Genomic DNA, 23,531 nt, shown 5'->3' on the forward strand with positions numbered 1-23,531 from the left:
TAAGTAGTTTTTTCAATACCTTCTTTATTATATCTGTAAAATTATATGTAGCATTAGAAATGTTATTGAATATGACACCAACAATGTGCTATTGTATTTTTTTAATTTTGACTTCTTTTAAAGAAGGTGATAACAATCTGTGGAAAATGCTTTTACTGTATCATGCCAATATACTGCAAGAAGTATTTCAAAATAATATAAAAGTAATTCACACATTTAGATTAAGTGAAGATCAAATGATCCAAAAATTTTCTTCCTTAGTTTTTCACAGCAACTGCTAAAGTCCATAAGCTGATTTTTCCAAGAAAATTATTCTAATAATTTTGAGTGTTCAATCCGTGCAATGGTCCAGTCAGGCTTTACTCCTTGTGTAAATTCCCTCTGAAACCTAGGAAAAACATTGCAAATAATGTAAATCTTACATCAGTCCAAATATATCTTAGATAACTATGTAATTTGCAAGTGTATATTTAGAAGAATTTTTGAAAACAAGCCAATGGTTAATATTAAATCAAAATCAAAACAAAAAAACCTGAAACCTACCAATTCAATCACAAAAAATATACCCACAAAATTAAAGTACATTCTCAAGTAATGTGCGTATTTTTAATGGACTAATCTATATTCAACATCTGCCAGCCCCTAAGAGAAACTTGGATATTATTCTGTTTAAACACTAGGTGTAACACATGCCTAGTATTAAGAGAAATAAACTGGACTCTTGTGATGCAAACAGCACTTTACATACATAAACTAGGATACAGGAATAGCTATTTTTCAAATAGCACTGCTACCAATTTAGGAATAAATAGTGGAATTTAGTTTACATACATTAAATTAATCTTGAAAATAACAATGTTTATGAGGTACACATAGTCTTAGTAAGAAACATCAGAAGAGAAAAAGTTTAATATTGATGACAATGCTCTTTAAAAATAATGTCTTAACAGACAATTCAGTGGATTTAAATTAAGTATTTAAATATGTAGACTATTTTGAGTAAGTACAAATAAAACAAAATTTAAAAAAAAAAACACTTTTCTTTCAAGAAAAGTAAAAAAAGAGTAAGGATATAATTTTTTTTTTACTTAAGTAAAATAGAATATATTTTATTTATTAAGTCATTTTTAGGGTTTGTTCGTTGTGTTAAAGCAGATTTGTGTAACTGTGGCAACATAATCATTTTTTAAAATAAATGTTAAATTATATCTTCACTGACTTGCTCCAGCTGTTCACTGTTCTAGATATTTTTGAGACAGAGTCTCATTCTGTCACCAGGCTGGAGTACAGTGGTGCAATCTTGGCTGACCGAAATCTTCTCCTCCCGGGTCCAAGCGATTCCCCTACCTCAGCCTCCCGAGTAGCTGGGACTATAGGCACGCACCACCACGCCCGGCTAATTTTTTGTATTTTAGTAGAGACAGGGTTTCACCATGTTGGCCAAGATGGTTTCGATCTCCTGACCTCATGATTCCTCTGCCTTGGCCTCCCAAAGTGCTAGGATTACAGGTGTGAGCCACCACACCTGGCCTATTCTAGATCTAATTTGCATAAAAATACAACATAATGTCTGTTTTACATAACTTGCTAACATCCTACTATACAATATGTCCTTAAGGGCATTATCCCTTCAACTTTGTATCTGAACCTCTACCAGACCATGTGGGCATAGAGATGATCAACAAATGTCTAGTGAATTGGTTCATGATCCCAATGATGGCAATGATGGCAGATTTTATTTTCCAAAAATGGCCACAACCATATGTCTCCTCCCATGTGCTCTTCCATTATGTGGGCTTGCTGTTTTTTTGCCCCAAAAAGTGAGGGAGTCTTTCTATACCCTTTAAACTACACAGATCCTTTGACTGCTTTGACAAGTAGACTATGGCAGAACTGATGTTCTAATTCTGGCATACCCCTTTACTGGTTTAGCAGTTTCCATTTTCTGCCTCTTAGAATCCAACCACCATGTAAAAGATATGACTAGTCTGAAACTACCACAAGTCCAAGCCACAAAGAGAGGCCCTGGAGAATTCAGAGTCATGGAGAAGCCAAGGAGTACCAAGGTGCCACATATGTGAGTTAAGAAGTCACTGTGGAAATGAATCATCCAGCTCCTGCTACCCATGTTGATGCCAGGTGAAGCAGAGAAAACGCCATAACTGAGCCTATCCAAAATTTCTGAGCAGTGAAATAGCAGGCAAAATCAATGGCTGTTTGAAGCCAATGAATCTGGGGATGATTTGTTATACAGCAATAGACAGCTAAAACATCATTTAATTGAATTCAACAACATTACCTCTTTCTAATTTCTTAACTCTCCTTTTTCATATCCAGTGTATCTTTCTGACCTTTTCTTTTCATAAATAACTTGTCAAATTTCAAATCCTTTCTTCCTAAAGATCACTTAGTTTTCATACCTTCAAACTACCTTCCATTTTCTGGAGAAAGGAACAATGAAATATGATTAAACTTACTCATAGCTTGCATTAAGAAGTTGTTTAGTTTCCACATTCTGATTCCCCAACTTAACCTGGAATAAACTGGCTCCTCTTAAGGTTTCACTAGGGATGTTGGCACTGGTTAGATACCAAAAGCACATCAGGATGTTAACAAACTTCCTTCCTTAGGGAAAAAACATATACACACACATACAAATACAAATCAAAACAATCTATCATCCATATATACAAAATGAAATCAGAAATTGGCAGTAATTATACAGTTGTTACAGGTCAAATTTTGTGTTTATTCTGGTGTGACTTAAAATATTTGTATTGATACTAATTTGTTTTTAGAAAATTGTCTTAGGGTTTATGACATACTTGCCCTCTTCTCACATCTGAGTAATAAAGCTACTACTTAACTGAACACATACTTTACTAAGTATACTATATGGATTATTTTCAATTAGTGGCATTTTACTTTTCTTTTTTTTGACACAAGGTCTCACTCTATCACCCAGGCTGGAGTGCAGTGGCGTAGTATCGGTTCACTGCAACCTCTGCTTCCCAGGCTCAAGCAATCCTCCCACCTCAGCATCCTGAGTAGCTGGGGCCACAGGCATGCACCATCACACCGGGCTATTTTTTTGTATTTTCAGTGGAAACTGGGTCTTGCCACGTTGCCCAGGCTGGTCTTGAACTCTTGAGCTCAAGCGATTCACCTGCCTCGGCCTCCCAAACTACTGGGATTACAAGTGTGAGCCACTGCAACTGGCCAAGCATTTTCTAAGATTATAATAATCTCATGAAAGATGTCTGTTGTCAAAAGAAAAATGAGGAGGAAAAAAATCATATTTTTTGCTGCTCAGTAACTACCTTAACCTCAAGTGTGAGAAAGAGTAAAGGCTTCCTATTCTACCCTAATTCACCTTGCTGTGCCTGGTGATTCCAACAACCTCCTGATGCAAAAATTAGTTAGTGACCATGATGCTGAGATGCAATCTGAAATATTAGGGAAGAAGAAAATATTTATCACTATAAGATCTTTACAAATGTTTCAAAATAATGTGTGCATGAAAAATTTTATCATCATCAAGAGTCTTCTTCTTCTACCTTGGGAAGTGTATAAGCAGAGGTTACATTTTCTGTGTGGCTGGCACACAATACATATGCAAATAGAGTGATCCCTCGAAATTCATGGAGGATTGGTTTCAGGACCCCTGTGGATACCAAAATCCACAGATGCTCAAGTCTTTTATATAAAATGGTGTAGTATTTGCATAACACACATCCTCCAGTATACTTTAAATCATCTCTAGATTATTTATAATACCTAATACAATGTAAATGCTATGTAAATAGTTGTTATACTGTATTTAGAGAATAATGACAAGAACAAAATCTGTACATGATCAAGTACAGATGCAACTATTTTTTTAAATTTTTTTTTAATTCAAGATTGTTTAAATCTATGGATGTGAAAGCCCTGGATATAGAGGACCAACTTTGTATGTATTAGGAATAAATCAGTGAATTATCAGGAATGCTATAGGGAAAATGTATGCTGCGGACAAGAAGAACCAGATAACCACTAAATTTCCTCCTAACTTTTTTCATTATTCTCAAATAGAACCAATTCGAGAGTTCTGCAGTTAATCTTTTCAAATCGCCTTTAGCTGACAACATCTACTTTGATTTTCTTTTACCCCTTATTCCTTCCATATAATGTACAGTTTTAAAATACTCAGTTGTTTCCTTCAAGTTAGGAAATCTGAAACACAAATATTTTCAGTTTGAGATGTGGGAGCCGCTCAAACTATTTTCAACAATGCAAGTGATGATGTTCTCTACTGTGAATTAAAGAGTAGCAGAAAAAATTTCTAGACAGAAAGGCTTAAGAAATGATTACCATATCTTAACTCTTTCAAAAGTAGGTCTTTAAAGAATGGATATAACGTTTTCTTTCAAGTTCTATAAATATTTAGTTGTCCTGACAAAACTCCACTATTTTGTGATTATCTACTATTTTAGCTTTCTGGACAATTAAGGATCATTTCAAGTTGACTATGCTCTGGCATTACCTTTGTCATCATAGTAAATGGAGATATCTCCTGTTGATGTATATACAATTTCATCTATGTTAGCAGCAAGGGCATTTTTATGGTTGTCAGGTAGTGAAGTAACCTTTTCTTTCAATACATGTAGCACCTAAGTTTGAAAAAAGCAAGCGATTAGTTCACCGATTCAATTTTTGAAACCTTTCAAAAAGTGATCTTTATCATGGAATACATTTTTCCAAACCTGTTTTTAAATTTACTACCATATTTACTCATCCTCAAAAGCAAGGCTGAAATGCATCTCATTATTCAACTAGGTAATTTCTAACAGAACATTCTATATAAGAGCAACTGAAAGACATCATGATTACTTACTTATGCCTTAAGTATCAAGAGTTATTCCATACTTTTATATGACCCAAAATACCCATTAGAACAGATACACAGACTCTACTTTGGATGCTGGCACACACAATATTTTTATTTATTTTCCTTATAAATAAGGAAAATGTACATCATTCTACTGCAAGAGAATACCATTTATTTTTAAAGCAAAATGTAAAATATACTTTACCTCTTTGGCCACAAGTTCTTCCAACAGATCAAATTTACACTGTGACAGCAACTTGGATACATGAGCAAAAGCCTTAAAAAAAATATTAAGGGAAGGGTGGGGATTATTATTTCAAAATACCATATCATGTTCATATTTAAATGGCTAAGTAAAATAAAGACTATTTTATAGTAACAGAGATAAACAATATCAAATATTAATTTATCAAAGCACGACTCCTTCAAGGTTAGTTGACTTTTCATATATGGCCTTTCCACATATATAGCAGTAAGTGACTTGGCCTTTAATTCTGAATCCACTCTCAGGCCTGGGAAATGATAGTGTGTGGTGTGCAATCTAGATGTCTCAATAAAAATCCTCCTTTCTATTTCCTTTTAAAATGATGAAGTAAACAGTCATTTGGCAGTTCTATGACCTACCTCTTAATTGTGCATAGAAAGCAGTTGGAAAGGAGAACAGTCTAGACTGTATTGGGAGTCTGGAAATCTGGGCTGTAGTGTGAATCTCAGTATGGGAGATAACACAAGTTTGGGAAAGTGAGAGAATAGGTAATTAGTTTATATGGTCTAAAACAGTAGATCCTAGCTTTGAAGTATGAAATTCTGTTTTCAAGGAGGTAAAAACCCAACTGCAATTCTCCCCATTACTAGCAATGAGAAATTAAACTGTGAATTAAGATCCTGTCTTCAGGGAACTTTCAGTCTACTTGGGGAAAAGACAAGTAAACTGACAAGTTTAAGAATTGTGACAGGGATAAGAACAGGATGACTTAGGAGCATAAAGGAGAACCATCAAATCTAATCTGGAAGGATCAGAGAGGACTTCCTAAAGGAAGTAACATCTAAACTGAAATCTGAAATAAGCTGCTATCTAAGCTGCCGGGGGATGCACAGATATGTCAGATATGGCATGCCAGAGAATACTGCCTACTTGTTACAGGATGAATTGTGCTCTCCTTCCCCCTAAATTTATGTTGAAGCTCTAACCCCCAGAACCTTGGAATGTGACTATATTTGGAGATAAGACCTTAAAGAGGTGTGATTAAGTTAAATGAGACCATCAGGGTGGGCCAAAATCCAATCTGACTGGCATCCTTATTAGAGGAGGAAATGTGGAGTAAGAGGCACCAGGAGCACACATGCATAGGAAGGACCAGGCAAGGACACAGCAAGAAGACGGCCATCTGTTAGCTGAGAGAGGTCTCAGGAGAAAACAACCCCTCTGACACTTTGATACTGAAATTTTGGTTGTTTATTTTATATAAGTAACACTGCATACACACTGGCTGATGAATGGGGTAGAAATACTGCTTAATAGCAAGGAAGGAGATGAAAGTAGCTAACAGCTGGAGGACAACTAGGATTGGAGTGACCCCCAAAATGCTGCATGCTCCTCTGTGTGTTCAGAGGAAACAAGTACTGAGGCTTGATTCCTGCCAATGGTGGGGAGGTGATTTCCATTCCTTACTGTAATATAAATGAACTGGTACCATGTGTTATGAGGTGGACCAGCTCATATATCATCAGCAGGCATTGTAGACAACAGTAGGATCAATATAACTTATCACTGCATTGACAAAAGATTTTGAGAACTGACATGAACAGAGGTTTATCCCTTAATTATGATGCTGAGTTATGTATCTTAGTTAAGTTTGCTCTTTGATTTTTTTTAATATAACATATATAGTAGTCAAGAGTTGACTCAAGAGAAGCAGGCAGCAGGAGTTAATACTGACACTTATTACACAAAGTTGACAACATTTGATTTACAACTGATAGGTCTCATAAATACAAAGAGCCATGATTATGGAAAGAATCTGAAATAAATTTGGAGTATCAATACCAGCATACAACCAATATTGTAAAATGATTACACCAATGGCATGGTTTTAAGGCATATGGTTTTAAACCGGGAAATAAACTTTATGACTTCTAGTTTTGTTTGTTTTTTGAGACAGAGTCTTGCTCTGTCGCCCAGGTTGGATGGAGTGTATCTGTCGCCCAGGCTGGATGGAGTGTAGTGACATGATCCCGGCTCACTGCAATTTCTGCCTCCAGGGTTCAAGCGATTCTCCTGCCTCAGCCTCCTGAGTAGCTGGGACTACAGGCACCCGCCACCACACCCGGATAATTTTTGTATTTTTAGTAGAGATGGGGTTTCACCATATTGGCCAGGTCGGTCTCGAACTCCTGACCTTGTGATCCACCGGCCTCGGCCTCCCAAAGTGCTGGGATTACAGGCGTGAGCCACCGCGCCCAGCCAACTTCTATTGTTACCAAAAGTTCTGCAACATTTGGGAACGATATACAATCTGTAAAGGAGTCCAAAGAAAGGTATAGATGGCCCTTAGTCCTAGAAAAAAAAGCATGTACCCACAAAATCTACAAATAATCTCAGGACCCAAGTGACCATATGTTGCAAGTGTAAGGCAATGCATAATCAGCCATTCAGAAAGAGGTACATAACTAACAAAGTCAGGGATAAGAATCTCTAACGGCTAAATATTCTGTGTGCTGAGCACTTAGCCACCAGGCAGTCTCAGCAAATTCTTTGAAGGGGTAAAATTGTTAAGCTCCAGTTTAATCTTTAAGGAATATGATTAAAGGGTGGTATATTGGTGGGCTCTGTCAAATAGCTGGCAAGAAATTCTACTCTTCTACTGCAGGTGACATTACATCACTTAGGAAATGTTATCTCATCTATTCTTCAATCTTATCCATTCATTAATGTATTCAACAAACATTCATGGAGTGCCTACTATGTGCCAGAGGAAATGTTATCTCATCTATTCTTCAATCTTATCCATTCATTAATGTATTCAACAAACATTCATGGAGTGCCTACTATGTGCCAGGCATTGTCTTGCCCACTTCGTAGATTTGAAAATTATGCTCAGACAAGATGGAACCATATAGCTTTTTTTTTTTTTTCTATTTTTTGAGACAGGGCCTGGCTGTCTGCCAGGCTGGAGTGCAATGGCACGATCTTAGCTCACTACAACCTCCAACTCTTGGGCTCAAGAGATCCTCCCCCTTCAGCCTCCCGAGTAGCTGCGACTACAGGTGTGTACCACCATACCTGGCCCAGAAGCTTAAAGTCAACCAATGGCTGAAAGGCTCTATATCTGGGCCACTAATCACGTTCGATCGCTTGTATCCCACTGAAGAAACCTCACTGCTAAGCACTTCTGGGAGTAATAAACTCATTAGAGATGCACAGGTCAACCAGGGAAATAAACAAACCTGCTTCGCTCCCTCAGAGAACTCTGCGATGTTGAACTCTTTGTCGAAATAGGCCCAGATAAGGAAGGCATAAATTCGAGTCCTAACCCAGTTGATGGGGTTGGCGAATCCCAGGACGATCATCTTGGTTTTCTGGTGCTGCTGGGGCTTCTCCTCCGTGCTGTAGCTGCGCCGAGGGCAGGCAGGGAAAGAAACGAAGGCTATGGGGAGTCCCGGGCGGCTGAACAGTAGCAGCGAGGCCGCCGAGGCCCAAGCGCTTCGGGGAAATGAGGCCACTCCCGAGCCGAGGTGACAGCGGCAAAGGTAGCAAAGTCCGGCCGACGGCAGCCTCACCTCGGCCGCACCGGGAGTCCGGAGTCGGGCGGCCCCGCTGGGCAGCGACCGAGAGTTCAGCAATTGGGGTAACAAACGAGCGGCCAGCGCCATTTTCATGACCCTTCACCCCGGTGCCTGCGGGTGCTGTATCGAAAGGAAGTCGGTGGGAAACCACCTCAGTGGTATCGGAGAAGGAGACTGGAAAGCAAAGTTGGCCGGTTGCTGCCGCCTCTGGTGAATCGGCCACGTCCCCTCTCTCCAGCACGCATCCCAGGCCGAGGCCCTTCGGCAACCCCCCGCGCGCTCGGACCCAGCCACTCTGGAGTCCGCCGGCCTCGCGGACCTTTTCTCTGTCGGTCGTGTTTCCGGGCGGATGGCGCTGAGGAGCCCTTTAGAACCGAAGTTCCGAGGACTGAAAGAGGGCAGGTGTGAGCAACCATGGCCGGGCAGCACCTCCCGGTACCCCGGCTAGAGGGCATTTCTCGGGAGCAGTTCATGCAGCACCTCTACCCACAGGTGAGGCCCTCGCGCGGGGCGGAACCATGGGAAGCCAGCGAGAGACGCGTCTTTACCATTCGTACTGCTCGGAACTGGTTTCTAGAGACCCAGGGTGTGGGAAAGAGGCGCAGGACTGCAGCAGATGACTGGTTGGCCCTTAGGCCAAGGGACAGGTGCACCGGGGACGCCGACTGGCTCCTCTATTGAAATTTTCGGAGAAAGTCCAATGTTTGTAGGGAGCAAGATGATGGCGGAGAGCTGAGTGCGAGAGGTGTTTTGCCTAAGCTCTCTACTCCGCATCTGTCAGTCTACTCCGAATTAATGGATTTGGAGGCACAGCTTTTCACTCCATTGAGCCAACAGGGAAAGCAGTGGGATTCCCCCGGGATTCTATTGGCCTTGAGTTCTAACTAACTTAGGTTCTAGTTCCGACATTGGAGTCTTTTATACCTGTTGTTAGAACTTCAGGTCTTTAAAAGAAAACTAATAGAGAAGTATTAGGGAAACAAAAAATGCTTTTACTTGCAGTGCTTTACAAGGGAGTCCAGACTTAAGAAAAACGGAAGATATTGAAAGAAAAAATCCACAGTATTACAGTTAAGTCTGTTTATGGTGGGAAAAAAAAAAGAAAACTCTAGCAATTTTCTTACCTGATATTTGCATTGATAAGGGTGGTCACAGAACTACAGTTCTGGAGCCAGGCGCAGTGTATCACTCCTGTAATCCCAGCACTTTGGGAGGCTGAGGCAGGCGGATCACCTGAGTTCGGCAGATCGAGACCAGCCTGACCAACATGGATAAACCTCGTCTATACTAAAAATACAGCATTAGCCTGGCGTGGTGGCACATGCCTGTAATCCTAGCTACTCAGGAGGCTGAGGCAGGAGAATCTCTTGAGCCCAAGTGGCGGAGGTTGTGGTGAGCCCAAGATTGTGCCACTGCACTCCAGCCTGGGCATCTCAAAACAAACAAACAAAAAAACTACAGTTCTGAGTGTTACCAAAGTCAGGGATTTGGTGCAGTGGCTCCTGCCTGTAATCCTAACATTTTAAGAGGCCAAGGCATGTGGATCACTTGGAGTTCGAGACCAGCCTGGCCAATATGGCGAAATCCGGTCTCTACAAAAAAGACAAAAATTAGCCAGATGTGGTGACAGGCTCTGTATTCCCATCTACTCTGGAGGCTGAGGTTGGAGGATCTGCTTGAGCCCGGGAGGTCGAGGCTGCAGTGATCCATGATCCTGTCTCTGCACTCCAGCATGCGGGAGAGGGAGAGACCCTCGCTCAAAAAAAAAAAAAAAAGAAAAGAAAAAAGAAAAAAAAAAGGCGAAGGTAGTGGGGCGTGGGAGGAATGAAGTTTTTCTTTTGATAGCAACCTACGGGATAGGATTCAAGCTTTTATTTGGAGACTTATACTAGATGGGTTGTTCTTGCTCTCCCTGTCTCTAGACACCCCACCCCTCCCATCTCAGAATGTGCTAGTCGTAAGTTGCCTAAAAGGCAGTGTTGTGAAGATTAATGTATGTGGAAGTGCTTTGTAAGATGCAGAGCAAAAGGTGTTTTGCAAAAGGTATTTTGTAATTTAATCTCTTCAGACAAGACATATATCACAAAGAAAGCATCATTACATTTTAAAAAGGTGAAAATTACAAACAACCTTCTCTGGCTATAGTGCAGTAAAACTAGAAATTAATAACAAAATTGGAAAAAAATGACCTACCTTTCTATCTGGAAACATTAAAAAGCATGAGGGGGACATAGGCCTATGAGTTTTTCTGTAAACATTTTCCAATAACTCCATCTGTATATTGTACAGGTACATGAATAGATAGACCAGGGGAATAAAATCGAAAATTCAGAAATATCTATTCATATGGAAATTTAGTGTGTAATAAACATGACATTTCAAAAAGCCCTAGGGCAAAAAATGACTTTTTAAAAAATAGACTATTTTTTAGAGTCTTTTTAGGTTCATAGCACAATTGACCAAAGGTACAGAGATTTCTCATATCCTTCCTGCCCTGACATGGATAGCCTCCTCCATGATCAACATCCCCTCATTAGAGTGACATATTTGTTACAATTGTTAAACCTACATTGACATCATTTTCACCCAAAATTCATAGTTTACATCTAGGGCATACTATTGATATTTTACATGCCATAGGTTTCAGCAAATTTATAATAAAATGAATCCACCATTGTGGTATTATACAGAGGAGTTTCACTGCCCTAATGGTGCTGGAGCAACTGGATAGTCATTTAGAAAATGATAAAATTCTATTTATATCTCACACCGTACATAAGAATAAACTCCCAAGTGGATCAGAAAAATGTAAAGAAATGAAACTACACAAGTGCTGGAAGAAAATATGGGTAAATTCCTCTATAATCTAGGTCAATGGAAGGCATTTCTACCTATGACTCAAAATTCAGGTGTAATAATAGATTAAAATTTGACTACATGAACCATTTGTATGCCAGAAACACTATAAGCAAATTTGAAAGATAAATACAAACTAGGAGAAAATAGTTGCAACATATATCTCATATAAAGGACAGTAAAAGCCCTTGTATGGAAAGAACTTTTAAAACGGGGTAAGGCGCGGGCGCGGTGGCTCATGCCTGTAATCCCAGCACTTTGGGAGGCCCAGGGGAGTGGATCACGAGGTCAGGAGTTTGAGACCAGCTTGACCAACATGGTGAAAAACCCCGTCTCTACTAAAAATAAAAAATTAGCCAGGCATGGTGGCAGGCGCCTGTAGTCCCAGCTACTCAGGAGGCTGAGGCAGAAGAATCGCTTGAACCTGGGAGGCAGAGGTTGCAGTGAGCCAAGATCGGGCTGCTGCACTCCAGCCTGGGCAACAGAGCAAGACTCTGTTTCAAAATAAAAAAGGAGTGGTGGGGGGCTGGTAAAAGGCTGAAAATCTAGTAGAAAAATGAACAAATGATTGAGGGGAGAAAAAGCAACATTAAAATGGCCTTTAAACTAGGATGTTTAAGTTTACTCATAAGAGAAATAAAGCTACACTGAGATACAACTTCTTCCCTATCATATGGGCAAAAATTTAAAAGCTCTGGTAATACTCTCTTGGTGAGGCTGTGAAGAAACTGGCACTGTCAAATTTTATACCAAATGGTACAACTCTTTTGGCATATCTATGCGTGTTTACTTATGACCCAGTAATTCCTCATTCAGGAACTTATTCTGAAGATATACTTTCAAAAATGTGAAAATATTTACATAGTGTTACTGTACTTGCAAATTATTGGAAATAACCTAAATGCCTATGCAGATGAGAATAACTGAATAAATTATGGCCCATTTACACTGAGGCATACTAAAATGTAAAAAAGAATAAAGGTGATATCTGATCTGAGAGTGGTGATTTCTAGGATATATTTATGAATTTTTTAAAAAGCAAATTACAAAATATATAGTAAGCTATTTATGTAAAAAAAGGAAGAGAGAAGGAAATACATGTTTCTGATCACTTTGCAGAAAAGAAATACAGTAATGATAAGCCAAAAATTAAGGAGAATTGGTTATGCATAGGGGATGTGTGAGTATGAGATGGAAGAATATGGATGGGGTGACTTTTGTATAGTTTTGATTTGGGGATTCACATTAATTTTTTACATGCTAAAGTCATAATCAAATCAACAAGGATGAAAAATTATTTTTTAAAAACCTATAATATAGAATATAAAAAGTAACATATGAACCTATTTAAATGGGAGAGAGAGAAGTTACTCATGTCACTTTTTTAAACACAGTACTTTAATTATATGTCCTCAATCTAAGACAAAAAGAACTGAAAACAAACAATTCTAGTTAGTACAGTAAGTCCTCATTTAATGTTCTCTGTAAGTTCTTGGAAGCTGCAACTTTAAGGGAAATGGCCTATAATGAAACCAGTTATTACCACAGGCCAGTTGGTATAAACAAGAGTTAAGTTACAGTGGCATATTTATGGCCATAAAAACATCACCAAACTTGTAAGTAAAGACCCCAAATACTTCTAATCTTAAACATTGAAATAAATATAAGCTACATATACATTTAAGAAAGATGAATAAAAACAAATAATTACTCAATTTTTGGTGAATTGTTGTCCAACAGTGGTCATTATAGTGGTGGGTTAAATCAAGGAATAAATGTTTACAAATGGAAAATTGTAAGGAGTGCCTCCTACCACTGAACAGTTCAAAAACAAGTGTGGCATGTTCACTGAGTGCTTTCATACTGCCTTGTTTATCGTGCACTTGTATGATTATCATATGCTTTACAAGTTTTTGTTTTACATACTTCGTATCCACTCCTTCCTTCATTTTCTAACCTGCTTATTCCAGTTCAGGGTCACAGGTGGCCAGAGTCTATCCTGGCAGCTCAGGCACAAGGTAGGAACCAACTCTGGACAGGATACCATCCCATCTCAGGGCGCACTCAAACACATATGCACACACACATGCACTCATTCGTACTAGGACCATTTAGACATGCCAGTGAACCTAATGTGCACATCTTTGGGATGTGGGAGGAAACCAGAGTACCCGGGAAGACCCACAGAGATGTGAGGATAATGGAAGAACCACTCAGACAGTGGCCCTGGCTAGGAATTGATTTTTTTTTCTCATTTGTGTTATAACTTAATTTGAGGACCTGCTGTAGACATGTTTTTTACAGTGGTGTGACCTAACAGTAACAAAAGCAAATTCTGTGAATTCTTTACTTCCTGTGAATTCTGGGATTTTGCAAGTGATTAAACATCGAGGAGGATGGGAACTAGGTTTCTCACTGTTGAAAATGGGAATTACAAATTCAGTAGACTGTAATGAACCTTGAAATGTTTATGGTTCATACATACATCTATTAGGTATATGTGTGTGTGCATATATTATATATATGGATATATATGGAGAGGGAGCTGAATAGAATAGGTATATGAATTGTAGGGTATACATAGATCCTCACATATATCCTAGCTCTGTCCACTGTGAAGAAACCAGAGCTACTTTAAGAAATGACTGATCACAGGGCTGGACAGAAAAAGTATAAAAGATGTCAGATTGTGTTATTTTGCCATAAAGTAAGGAAGTGCCCAGGTTAAAAAGTCACAAGAAGCATTTTGAAGGGGCTTACTGGCCAAATCTGGGATAATTTGGGCATCAAAATTATACCACTAGATTATTACCCAGTGAATAAAATAATTCAATGGAAAAGTTAGAGCTCATTTTGATATTAGAATGCCAACTAATAAATGCAGAAGAAATGATGGAGTTTAGAAAAATCACTGTTTTTTGCACTCATCATAGCAAAACATCATGTGCCACCTGATGTGGCATGCTGAGAAGGCAGCACCATTCCTTTTGTGGCACATTCCTTTTACAAAATGTGTAACTTGAGTCTAATTATGAAGAAACTTCAGATAAACCCCATTTGAAGGGTTTTCTACAAAATAGCTGACCTATACTCTTCCAAAATGTTAAGGTCATAGAAAATAAAGAGGCTGATGATTAAACATTTCAGATTAAAAGAGACATTGCAACTAAATGCAATGTGGCATCTTAGATTGAATTCTGGGCTAGGAAAAAAATAACGCTAAAGGCAATCATCAGAACGATTAGAAAAATTTGAATATGGATTGTAGATTAGATAGTAGCATTATGTCAATGTTTTGTTTTTGTGTGTCTGATGGAGTTTCACTCTGTCACCCAAGCTGGAGTGCAATGGCTCTATCTCAGCTCACTGCAACCTCTGCCTCTTGGGTTTGAACAGTTCTTCCACCTCAGCCTCCCAAGTAGCTGGGATTACAGACATGCACCACCATGCCCAGCTAATTTTTTTTTTCTTTTGTATTTTTAGTAAAGATGGGGTTTCACCATGTTGCCCAGGCTGGTCTCAAACTCCTGACCTCAAGTAATCCGCCCGCCTCAGCTTCCCAAAGTGTTGGGATTACAGGCATGAGCCACTGCGCCCGGCCTACGTCAATGTTAAATATAATTTTGGTAATTATTCTGTGGTTATATAAGAGAATGTCTTTGTTCTCAGAAAATATACTTAAGTTTTTAGAGATAAAGGAGCATGGTGTCAGCAATTAAACCTTGAAATGGGCTCAAAAATTAAATTATGTTTAATTTAATTTCAATTAATAATATCTCCTTCTTTTGACAGTAAGAACAAATCATAAAGCAAATGTGCAAAATGTTAAGTTAACAATTGGTGAATCCGTGTAAAGCATTTGTGGAAATTCTTTGTAGAGTTCTTAAAACTTTTTTATAAGTTTGAAATGACATCAAAATTAAAAGTTACAAAAATATTTGACTCTAAAGTACAAATTTTAGTCATTATCTATTGATGGTCTTGCAGTTTTGTTTTGTTTTTCTAATCTTAAAATTTTGTTCTAGATATTTCACATGGCTCCTCTTCTTGTTTTAGTGACAGCATGAACTGTCAAAAGCTTTGAGTTCGAGCATCTTGGTAGCAAGAGTCGATCTTACTTGTATTTGTCTCCCTGTTGCCAAATACAGCTCTTGGTATGTTGTTGGTTTTCATGAATTTTGTTGTTGTTATTTCTTTCCCCACTTACAGAGAAAACCTCTTGTGTTGGAAGGGATTGATTTGGGGCCATGTACAAGCAAATGGACGGTGGATTACCTAAGCCAAGCTGGAGGGAAGAAAGAAGTAAAGATTCATGTTGCTGCAGTCGCACAGATGGACTTCATTAGTAAGAACTTTGTATATAGGTATTTTCTTCTGAGGTTTACTCTGGGGATACAAATAACTTTTTTAAAACTTTTAAAATATTTTTGCATTATTATACAAAGACCATATGGCATTTCATCTTTTGGCTGGTTTGATGTAATCATGGAATAGCTTACTGATTTTTAAAGAGTGGTTTTTAAAAGACAAGAATTCTGAGTTTACATAATTATACACTGACTTTTTTTTTTTTTTTTTTTTGAGACAGAGTCTTACTCGGCCACCCAGGCTGGAGTGCAGGTGGGTGATTTCGGCTCACTGCAACCTCCGCCTTCCATGTTCAAGTGATACTCCTGTCTCAGCCTCTCGAGTAGCTGGGATTACAGGCACATGCCACTATGCCCAGCTCACTTTGTATTTTTAGTAGAGACAGAGTTTCACCATGTTGGCCGGTCTGGTCTCAAGCTCTTGGCCTCAAGTGATCCGCCTGCCTCAGCCTCCCAAAGTGCTGGGATTACAGGCATGAGCCACCATGCCTGGCCAACAATTTTTTTAAATAGGGTATATACCCGATACCTTCTGGAGAGATGGAAGGAAGAGAACATTTCTATAACTAGGGTTAGATTACATGTGAAGTTGGATGTGCTGTATTCATTCAATGCTTGATTAATTAATTGATCCTACCACATTAGTAACTGTTGTCTAGAACAGGAAATTCCAAAAGGCTCTTGTTTTCTTTTTCTGCCCTCTCCAGAAAACCAGGACAAGCTATGTTTGATATAATCTTTCATCAACTTAGATAACTTTTAAAAATCATACTTAATTTTCCCTTTTGATAAAATAGTTTTAAATACCTTTAATTTCTTTCATGATTGTCATTTTATGCTGTGGAATTTCTTAAGAGTAAATAAGAAATAGACAAAAGCTGCTGATTGTCTAAAGATGAAAGTTTTAAATGCTGTCATCTTGCAGATTTCATTTGCTATTTATTCCCATGAGTTTCATTTAAATTGTTAAATTAAAAACAAACAGCTTTCAAACTCTGAGCATGTGATGTTCCCAGCAAATTCTGTCTATTGAAAAGCCATGTAGTTCACAAGACTTCAATTTAGAGATGAGTTAAACAGAGCTTCTAATGTCCACAGCCATTACTTTCTCATTAGTTTTCCAAGTTCATATAGCAGCTGCCAAAGCATTGCTCAGTTTTTAATCCTTTGAATATTCACCATAATGGTTTTAGTTATTAATAGGCCATGAATTGAATTTAATTGCCCTAAGTTTTTCCAAGTGTAAGAACTTTTCATTTTTTATCAGATTAAAAATGCCGTAATGATGAGTGTTTTTCAGCCAGCAGTTAATGATGTTTATTTTCCAGGGAGTCCAATGCCATAACAAACAAGTATTGAAACTTCATCTTGAATTGCCTTGATGTTTTGTCATGTCTTTTAAACTTTTCAAAACTTGTTTTTGAAGCACATACATTATGTAATAGTTCCTATCGCAGCTTCCTCCAAGCCTTTCACTAGAGCTACTAAAAAGTTGCAAGATTATTTTTTTTAGTGCAAGAAAAAAAATAGGTTTAGTCATTTTTAGCGTTTACCAGGCAGCAGGAAAGAAGGAATGCATCCAGGCCAGAGAGAGACTGGAAAGTAAGAAACTCTGCATACACATATTTATTATGATTATCGCTTCAAATTGAGATTGCTATTATGCTTTATCAAACATTGGAAGATTGATACCTTAGCAAATATGAATTTTTACTTCTTTCTTCTTGGTAGCGCTCATTGTTCAGAGTTAGGAGAGTCTGGACAAAAGAACCCTGTGTGATGAAAGGATATTGTTGGCATTCTTCTGATCATAGATTGTTTTTAAAAAGTCTCATCATGTAATGTTTGCCATTTCTATCTGTCACATACTGTAATTCCTGTCATCATCTTGCTCTTGTTTATTGTACTCTCATCAGTTCTGATCTTGATTTTATAAAGCAGCCTTTTCCAAATGGGGAACAAGACAGTGAAGGGCATTTTTCTTCTTTTTTAAAATGTTGATGACTACTTGCATGCTGCAAAAGAGTACATTATCATTGCTGTTAACCCCACCATCTGTCCTTTACTGAGCACTTATTATATTATCAGGTACTGTGCCAAGCAATCTAGGTTATATTACTCATTTAAACTTCAGAACAATCTGTGAGGTAGATATTTTTAATAATAATTTCACAAATGAGGAAAGAGAGGTTTAAAAATATTAAGTAACTTCTCAGGATCATATAGCTTGAAATGATGGAACCCAAGGTGTTTACTCAAATTTCCCTGACTCCACAGTGTCTGTGATTAAACCTTTGACATTACCCTCCTTACTGGTGCTGCCAGTCCAGACAAATGGTACTTTAATAACCAGTGCCCTTCTTTTTGAAACATGGATAGATTTTTTAAAAGTCAAACAACTTCTCAATTTATATACCTAATTTCTCCCCCATCAGGGCTTACCAGAAGCTATGACAGGTACCACTACCTAAGAGAGAAGGTTGCTGGTGGCACCCCAGTTCTGCTTATCTGGGCTGAGCTACTCTGTCTGCTTTTTCAGGGTCACTATTCTGCTCTGTTTTTCTAAAGGTCTAAAGAATACTTCTGTGTTCGCCCTAGTTAGAAAGCTAAGCCTGGGTAAATGCAGCAATTACAGTAGTAGCTGTGAACCAGATAAGCTTCCCTACTGGCCTAGACCCTTCAAAGATGCTTTGAAGAATGAAAGCACAAAGGAATGAAGGGTATATGGTGAGGTCACAGATGGGAAACATTGAGTAGGAGAATGCCAAGTAAATTTGTTGATATATTAGTTAGTCAGACACTATTTATAGTCCAGGAAATCGTACTCTGCATTGGTCTGAGTAGTGGCAGACCCCTCTTTCCTCTCCTGCAATGCTCACTCTACATAATTACCAGGAGTGGCCTGAAGTTCAGATTGACATTCACAGCACCCACCAATCCATAACCTGGCATCAGATTCCCTTAGCTTTTTGCAGGAGGATATAAGGCAGGAAATGGCATTCTAGCAGGATAGTATCAGTGGAGCCTTTATACAAATCCAGGGACTATTTTTTGACTCATCAAGTTACAGCTTAGTTGTAAGAGAATGAGACGATGGAGGTACTATAGAAACACCTGAGCTTAGGTAAGACACATGGGCCACAGAAACCAGTAGCTTGAAACACCCCATGAACTTAGCTTCTGCATTCTTCCAAGGGCCATACTCAGGAGAGTTGCACTATGCACAGGAAAGCCAAATCCTCTACTTCGGAACAAGTATTTATAGTCCACTCATAAACCACATAGTGCAGACATAATTCATCAACCAAGGGTTATTTTTACAATAAACAGTGTTACCTGATATCACAACTGACATTCCACATTTATCTTTAATTTTTTTTTATTCAATATAATTAATGGGTTCACACCATGTTTGTTTTTACTTAGTATATTTCTGGGAAAACAGTGCAAGGAAGAAGTAAGCTGGCCCCAGGTCATCTTCTCATAGAGAAGGAGAAAGTGTTTAGCTAACCTTTCCTTTCCAGTTTCTCAGTACAGAGTTCAAGTGGGAAGATATTTAGTAGTAAGACTGAAAAGATTTCAGCTTTTAATCAGAAGTTTGGAGGCAGGAGTGCAGTGCGGGGAGCAGAGGAGAGGCTTTTGACCTAGAGGCTTTTGAGGACTTAATTGTCTTGTTACCTATACAGTATCATCTTTGTTTATAGGGCAGTACTTTTGATTCTAGAAAGTGAAGGGATAGAAGCAATCTGGAGTAAAAATATCCTTCTAGCTCAATACTGTGATGTAAAGAAAACAAACTTTGCTTCTACAGTGTTCAGCCCTGTTCATCAGGATGGAATGAGACAGGCATTTGGGCAGAAATTTTGAAGAATAAAAATTGGTCACTTCACTTGGATTCTCCTTGAGCTATTCCTCAGAAGCAAGGATGAGAGCAGTGTTACCGGCTTCTGTGTTCTGTGATAGTGCCAAAAGGCAGGAAGAATGGGGGGTGGTTATCTTCATGGGACCATTTGTGTATTGTCTCTTCCAAAGTAGCACGAGTAGTTTGCCCCACTCATCATAAGATTTGTTTTGCCATGACACTTAAAAACAGGTAGCAATCAGAACCTGAAAGTCTGTGTATTTGCAAAGGTAATCAGATACCATAGGAACATTTTTCAATCATAACTTGGAATAGAAAAATATAGAACTATAGAAGAATCCATTAGAACCATAGATTTTTAAATCTTTAATTCCAAAATTTTAGACAACTTAGGTCAAGTAAGCATACTGTTCAATGAGTTTTGAAAAGTTAGAATTTCACATAATAGGTTATAATAAAAATTATAGATAGTGTAAAACAGGAGATTATATCCAACTCCAACAAACCTTTATGTGTAGTGATTACATTCTTACTAGTTGATCTGTTATTATTAAGCCCAAGGATTCTTTTATGTTTATTTCAGAACTTTACCTTTTGACCAGTTGGTCCAGAGGGCAGCTGAAGAGAAGCATAAAGAATTCTTTATTTCAGAGGTAATTGCTTTTAACATTTTTTAAAGAAGTCATTAATAACTGTATACTAAATGGGTTTTCTTATGAAAGGATACTAGATATACAAGAGCTATAGCCTTCTCTGATAGACATTCTTAAGATGTAGTTGGATGCACCATAGACTGAAGCTCTGCTATTTATTAGCTCTCAAACTCTGGCCAAACTATTTTTCTGTACTTCAGTATACTCATCTTTGAAATGGCGGTAATAATAGTACCTATTTTATAAAGTGTTTGTGAGGATTAACTAAATAAAGTCAGTAAAATACTTAGCAGTATGCCTGCTGTGTAGAAATTACTCATTAAATGTTAGCTATTAATGTTACTTCCTTTTAAAATGCTTTGGTCTGATATGCTAACATCAAGTGCTAATGGAGAACTTCATTTTCATTATCTATTGACTATTAGCCTGTTTCCATATTCTTGTTATCAATGTGATTTCTATGTGTGTATTTGCTATAATATTTGTTCAGGATTAAATGCAGAAGAATTCTACTTAATTATAGTCTAGCTTTAAATAATTCAATTTAAATACCTTGAGTAAGGCATTAGGCCTTATATATAAATATGTTTTTAAAAATTCACTGTGTTGGCCGGGTGCAGTGGCTCACGCTTGTAATCCCAGCACTTCGAGAGGCCGAGTCAGGCAGATCACCCGAGGTCAGGAGTATGAGACCAGCTTGACCAACATGGAAAAACCCCGCCTCTACTAAAAATACAAGATTAGCCAGGCATGGTGGCGCATGCTTGTAATTCTAGCTACTCAGGAGGCTGAAGCCAGAGAATCGCCTGAACCTGGGAGGCGGAGGTTGTGGTGAGCTGAGATCGCGCCATTGCACTCTAGCCTGCGCAACAAGAGTGAAACTCCATGTCAAAAAAAAAAAAAAAAAAATTCACTGTGTTACTCAAAAGCACATTTTAAAAACAAATTGTTTTTTAAGCTTTGAATAAAGCTGTTGTCTGCATTTGCGCCGTTGCATTTTTACAGTTCTCTTGTCAGGTAATAGTTACACTAGATTACCACCACAATCCCCACAAACTCTGTAGGTCTGTGATTCTGTAGTATAACCAAAATATCTTTTAAAATTGATCCCATTAGTTGCACCTGAAACTGTTTTCTAACTTTATAGCCATGCTTTGAACATGTATATTAAGTTGCCCTTTGGTACTTTTGTGTCTAAAGGTAATGAGTGGTACAGATTTAAATAGCCATGAAATGTGAAGTAAAATAAATAGGCACATGGTAAAAGATTAAAGTCTAAAAATTATGGAAAGTATGTAAACAAGATCAACATGAACTGTCAGTTTGGTCGCCTAGGAAGCAGATGCTGAGATGGAATTAGGAGTGCAAAAGGCTTGTTAAATAGAAATACCTGTGAAAGGAAAGGCGAGGAAGCCGTCAGATGTAGATACAGATCTGACAGTCTCTGCCAACTCATCCTGGAACTCCTGAGCAGACTGCCTGTGAGAAAAGTCCTGCATTGGGTGGCAGTGTCCAGGTCGTTTACCATCTTAAGTCACTGGTTGGGACTACCCCAAGAAGAGCATGACCTAGGTTCCAATCCTGAGGTGGACCTAAAGAAGTTAACAGCTGGTACCTCTAAGCTAATCACACTTATTGCAGTTAAGCAGTGAGTTCTTTCTTGAAGGGATTTCTGAGAAGTGTACCTCTGTGTCAGCTGCATGAATTTTGTTTTTTAAATCTTAGAACAAGTAGAAAACCCTCAGAATTTTGAAGAACATATTTTGAAAATCTGATGTGGTGGTAGCTAAAAATAGAAAAACAGTGAATCTGAGAGTTCAATTAAAACTTCAATCACCAATTTATATCTTAAGATAAATATGATGATCTTTTGAAGTTTGTGTTATAATGCTCAGTATTGGGTGAAAGAGGCAGAATTCTGAGTTTGGATTGTCCATGTGCTTGACTTGGTCTCACTTTTCTAACAGTGAATGTTTTATAGTTCAAACAGTTCTCTATTTAGGTACTTGGTGAAGTATAAATAATAATTTTCGACCTAGCATGATGGCTCATGCATATAATCCCAGCACTCTGGGAGGCCAAGGCAGGAGGATCACTTGAGTCCAGGAGTTTGAGACCAACCTGGACAATATAGCGAGTCTCCTTCTCTACAAATAGTTAAAAAAAAAAAAAAAAAAAAAAGCTGAATGTCCCAGCTACTTGGAGGGCTGAGGCAGGAGTATTGCCTGAGCCGAGGAGGTTGAGGCTGCAGTGGGCATGATCGCATCACTGCACTCCAGCCTGGGTAACAGAATGAGACCCTGTCTGAAAACAATTTTAAAAATTTAATAATTTTTTAAATGATCAATTTAAGTTTACTACGATGAAATTATATATTTTTAATTCATGCATGAGCTGAATCTTAAGCATTTGGCTTGAGAATTTATAGGCAGGGATAGGCTTACATTGATAAAATACAGTGTTCTAGATTTTAAAAATATATATAAAAGCATAAGGTATTTTGTTACTGTACATTTGTATTATATTTGCTAAGTATTAAAACAATATTAAGTCTAATTTGAAATATAAAGACTAACTCATTGTAGCTTTATAGATGGTATGTATATATTGTCTTTAGAATTTATTTTACTTAATGTTTTAAGGATCCAGTCATTATTATGAGCAACATATTAAAGACATTTCTTCATATGGCCACCAGAGAGCATTAGTAGAAAGGGTAAGAGAATTAACCTTATTTTTTTCTTTCTTGAAACAAGGTCTTGCTCTGTCTGTCACCCAAGCTGGAGTGCAGCGGCACTATCATAGCTCACTGCAGCCTCACCCTCCCAAGTAGCTGGGACTACAGGCACGCACCACCATACCCAGCTAATTTTTTTGTATTTTTTTGTAGATGATGTCTCACTCTGTTGCCCAGGCTGGTCTTGAGCTCTCGGACATAAGCAGTCTTCCTGCCCTAGCCTCCCAGAGTGCTAGGATTATAAGTGTGACCCACCATGACCAGCGATAATTGAACTTTTTAGAAAACTACTTAACTGGGTCAGATTTTAAGATTTGTTTCCTAACTTCTTTACTACGTAATATTTTTGAAATTAAGGTGTTTTATTTTTTTCCATAGTTCTGAGTACATAATTCTTTTT

General features: G+C 38.1%; 2 protein-coding genes across 2 annotated transcripts in view; one reads left to right on the top strand and one right to left on the bottom strand.

The window, feature by feature from the left end:
* MAIP1 (matrix AAA peptidase interacting protein 1) lies at positions 1–9,046 on the bottom strand. Its single transcript, XM_012473246.2, has 5 exons — positions 8,318–9,046; positions 5,076–5,147; positions 4,526–4,652; positions 2,478–2,625; positions 1–388 (listed from the first exon to the last, which is right to left on the bottom strand). Exons 1-5 carry the CDS (start codon positions 8,747–8,749, stop codon positions 310–312), a joined length of 858 nt encoding a protein of 285 aa, XP_012328669.2. The 5' UTR covers positions 8,750–9,046; the 3' UTR covers positions 1–309.
* The window catches only part of TYW5 (tRNA-yW synthesizing protein 5), a 25,855-nt gene continuing 11,327 nt past the window's right edge, over positions 9,004–23,531 (top strand). The window contains exons 1-3 of the mRNA XM_012473245.3: positions 9,004–9,148; positions 15,722–15,876; positions 20,325–20,394. Of these exons, the coding sequence (XP_012328668.1) occupies positions 9,071–9,148; positions 15,722–15,876; positions 20,325–20,394 (303 nt within the window). The 5' untranslated portion in view covers positions 9,004–9,070. The remainder of the gene's footprint in view (positions 9,149–15,721; positions 15,877–20,324; positions 20,395–23,531) is intronic.

Source organism: Aotus nancymaae, unplaced genomic scaffold (genome assembly GCF_030222135.1).
Source record: "Aotus nancymaae isolate 86718 unplaced genomic scaffold, 86718_ANA_hifiasm-v0.15.2.pri h1tg000008l, whole genome shotgun sequence".
NCBI classification, from domain to species: domain Eukaryota; kingdom Metazoa; phylum Chordata; class Mammalia; order Primates; family Aotidae; genus Aotus; species Aotus nancymaae.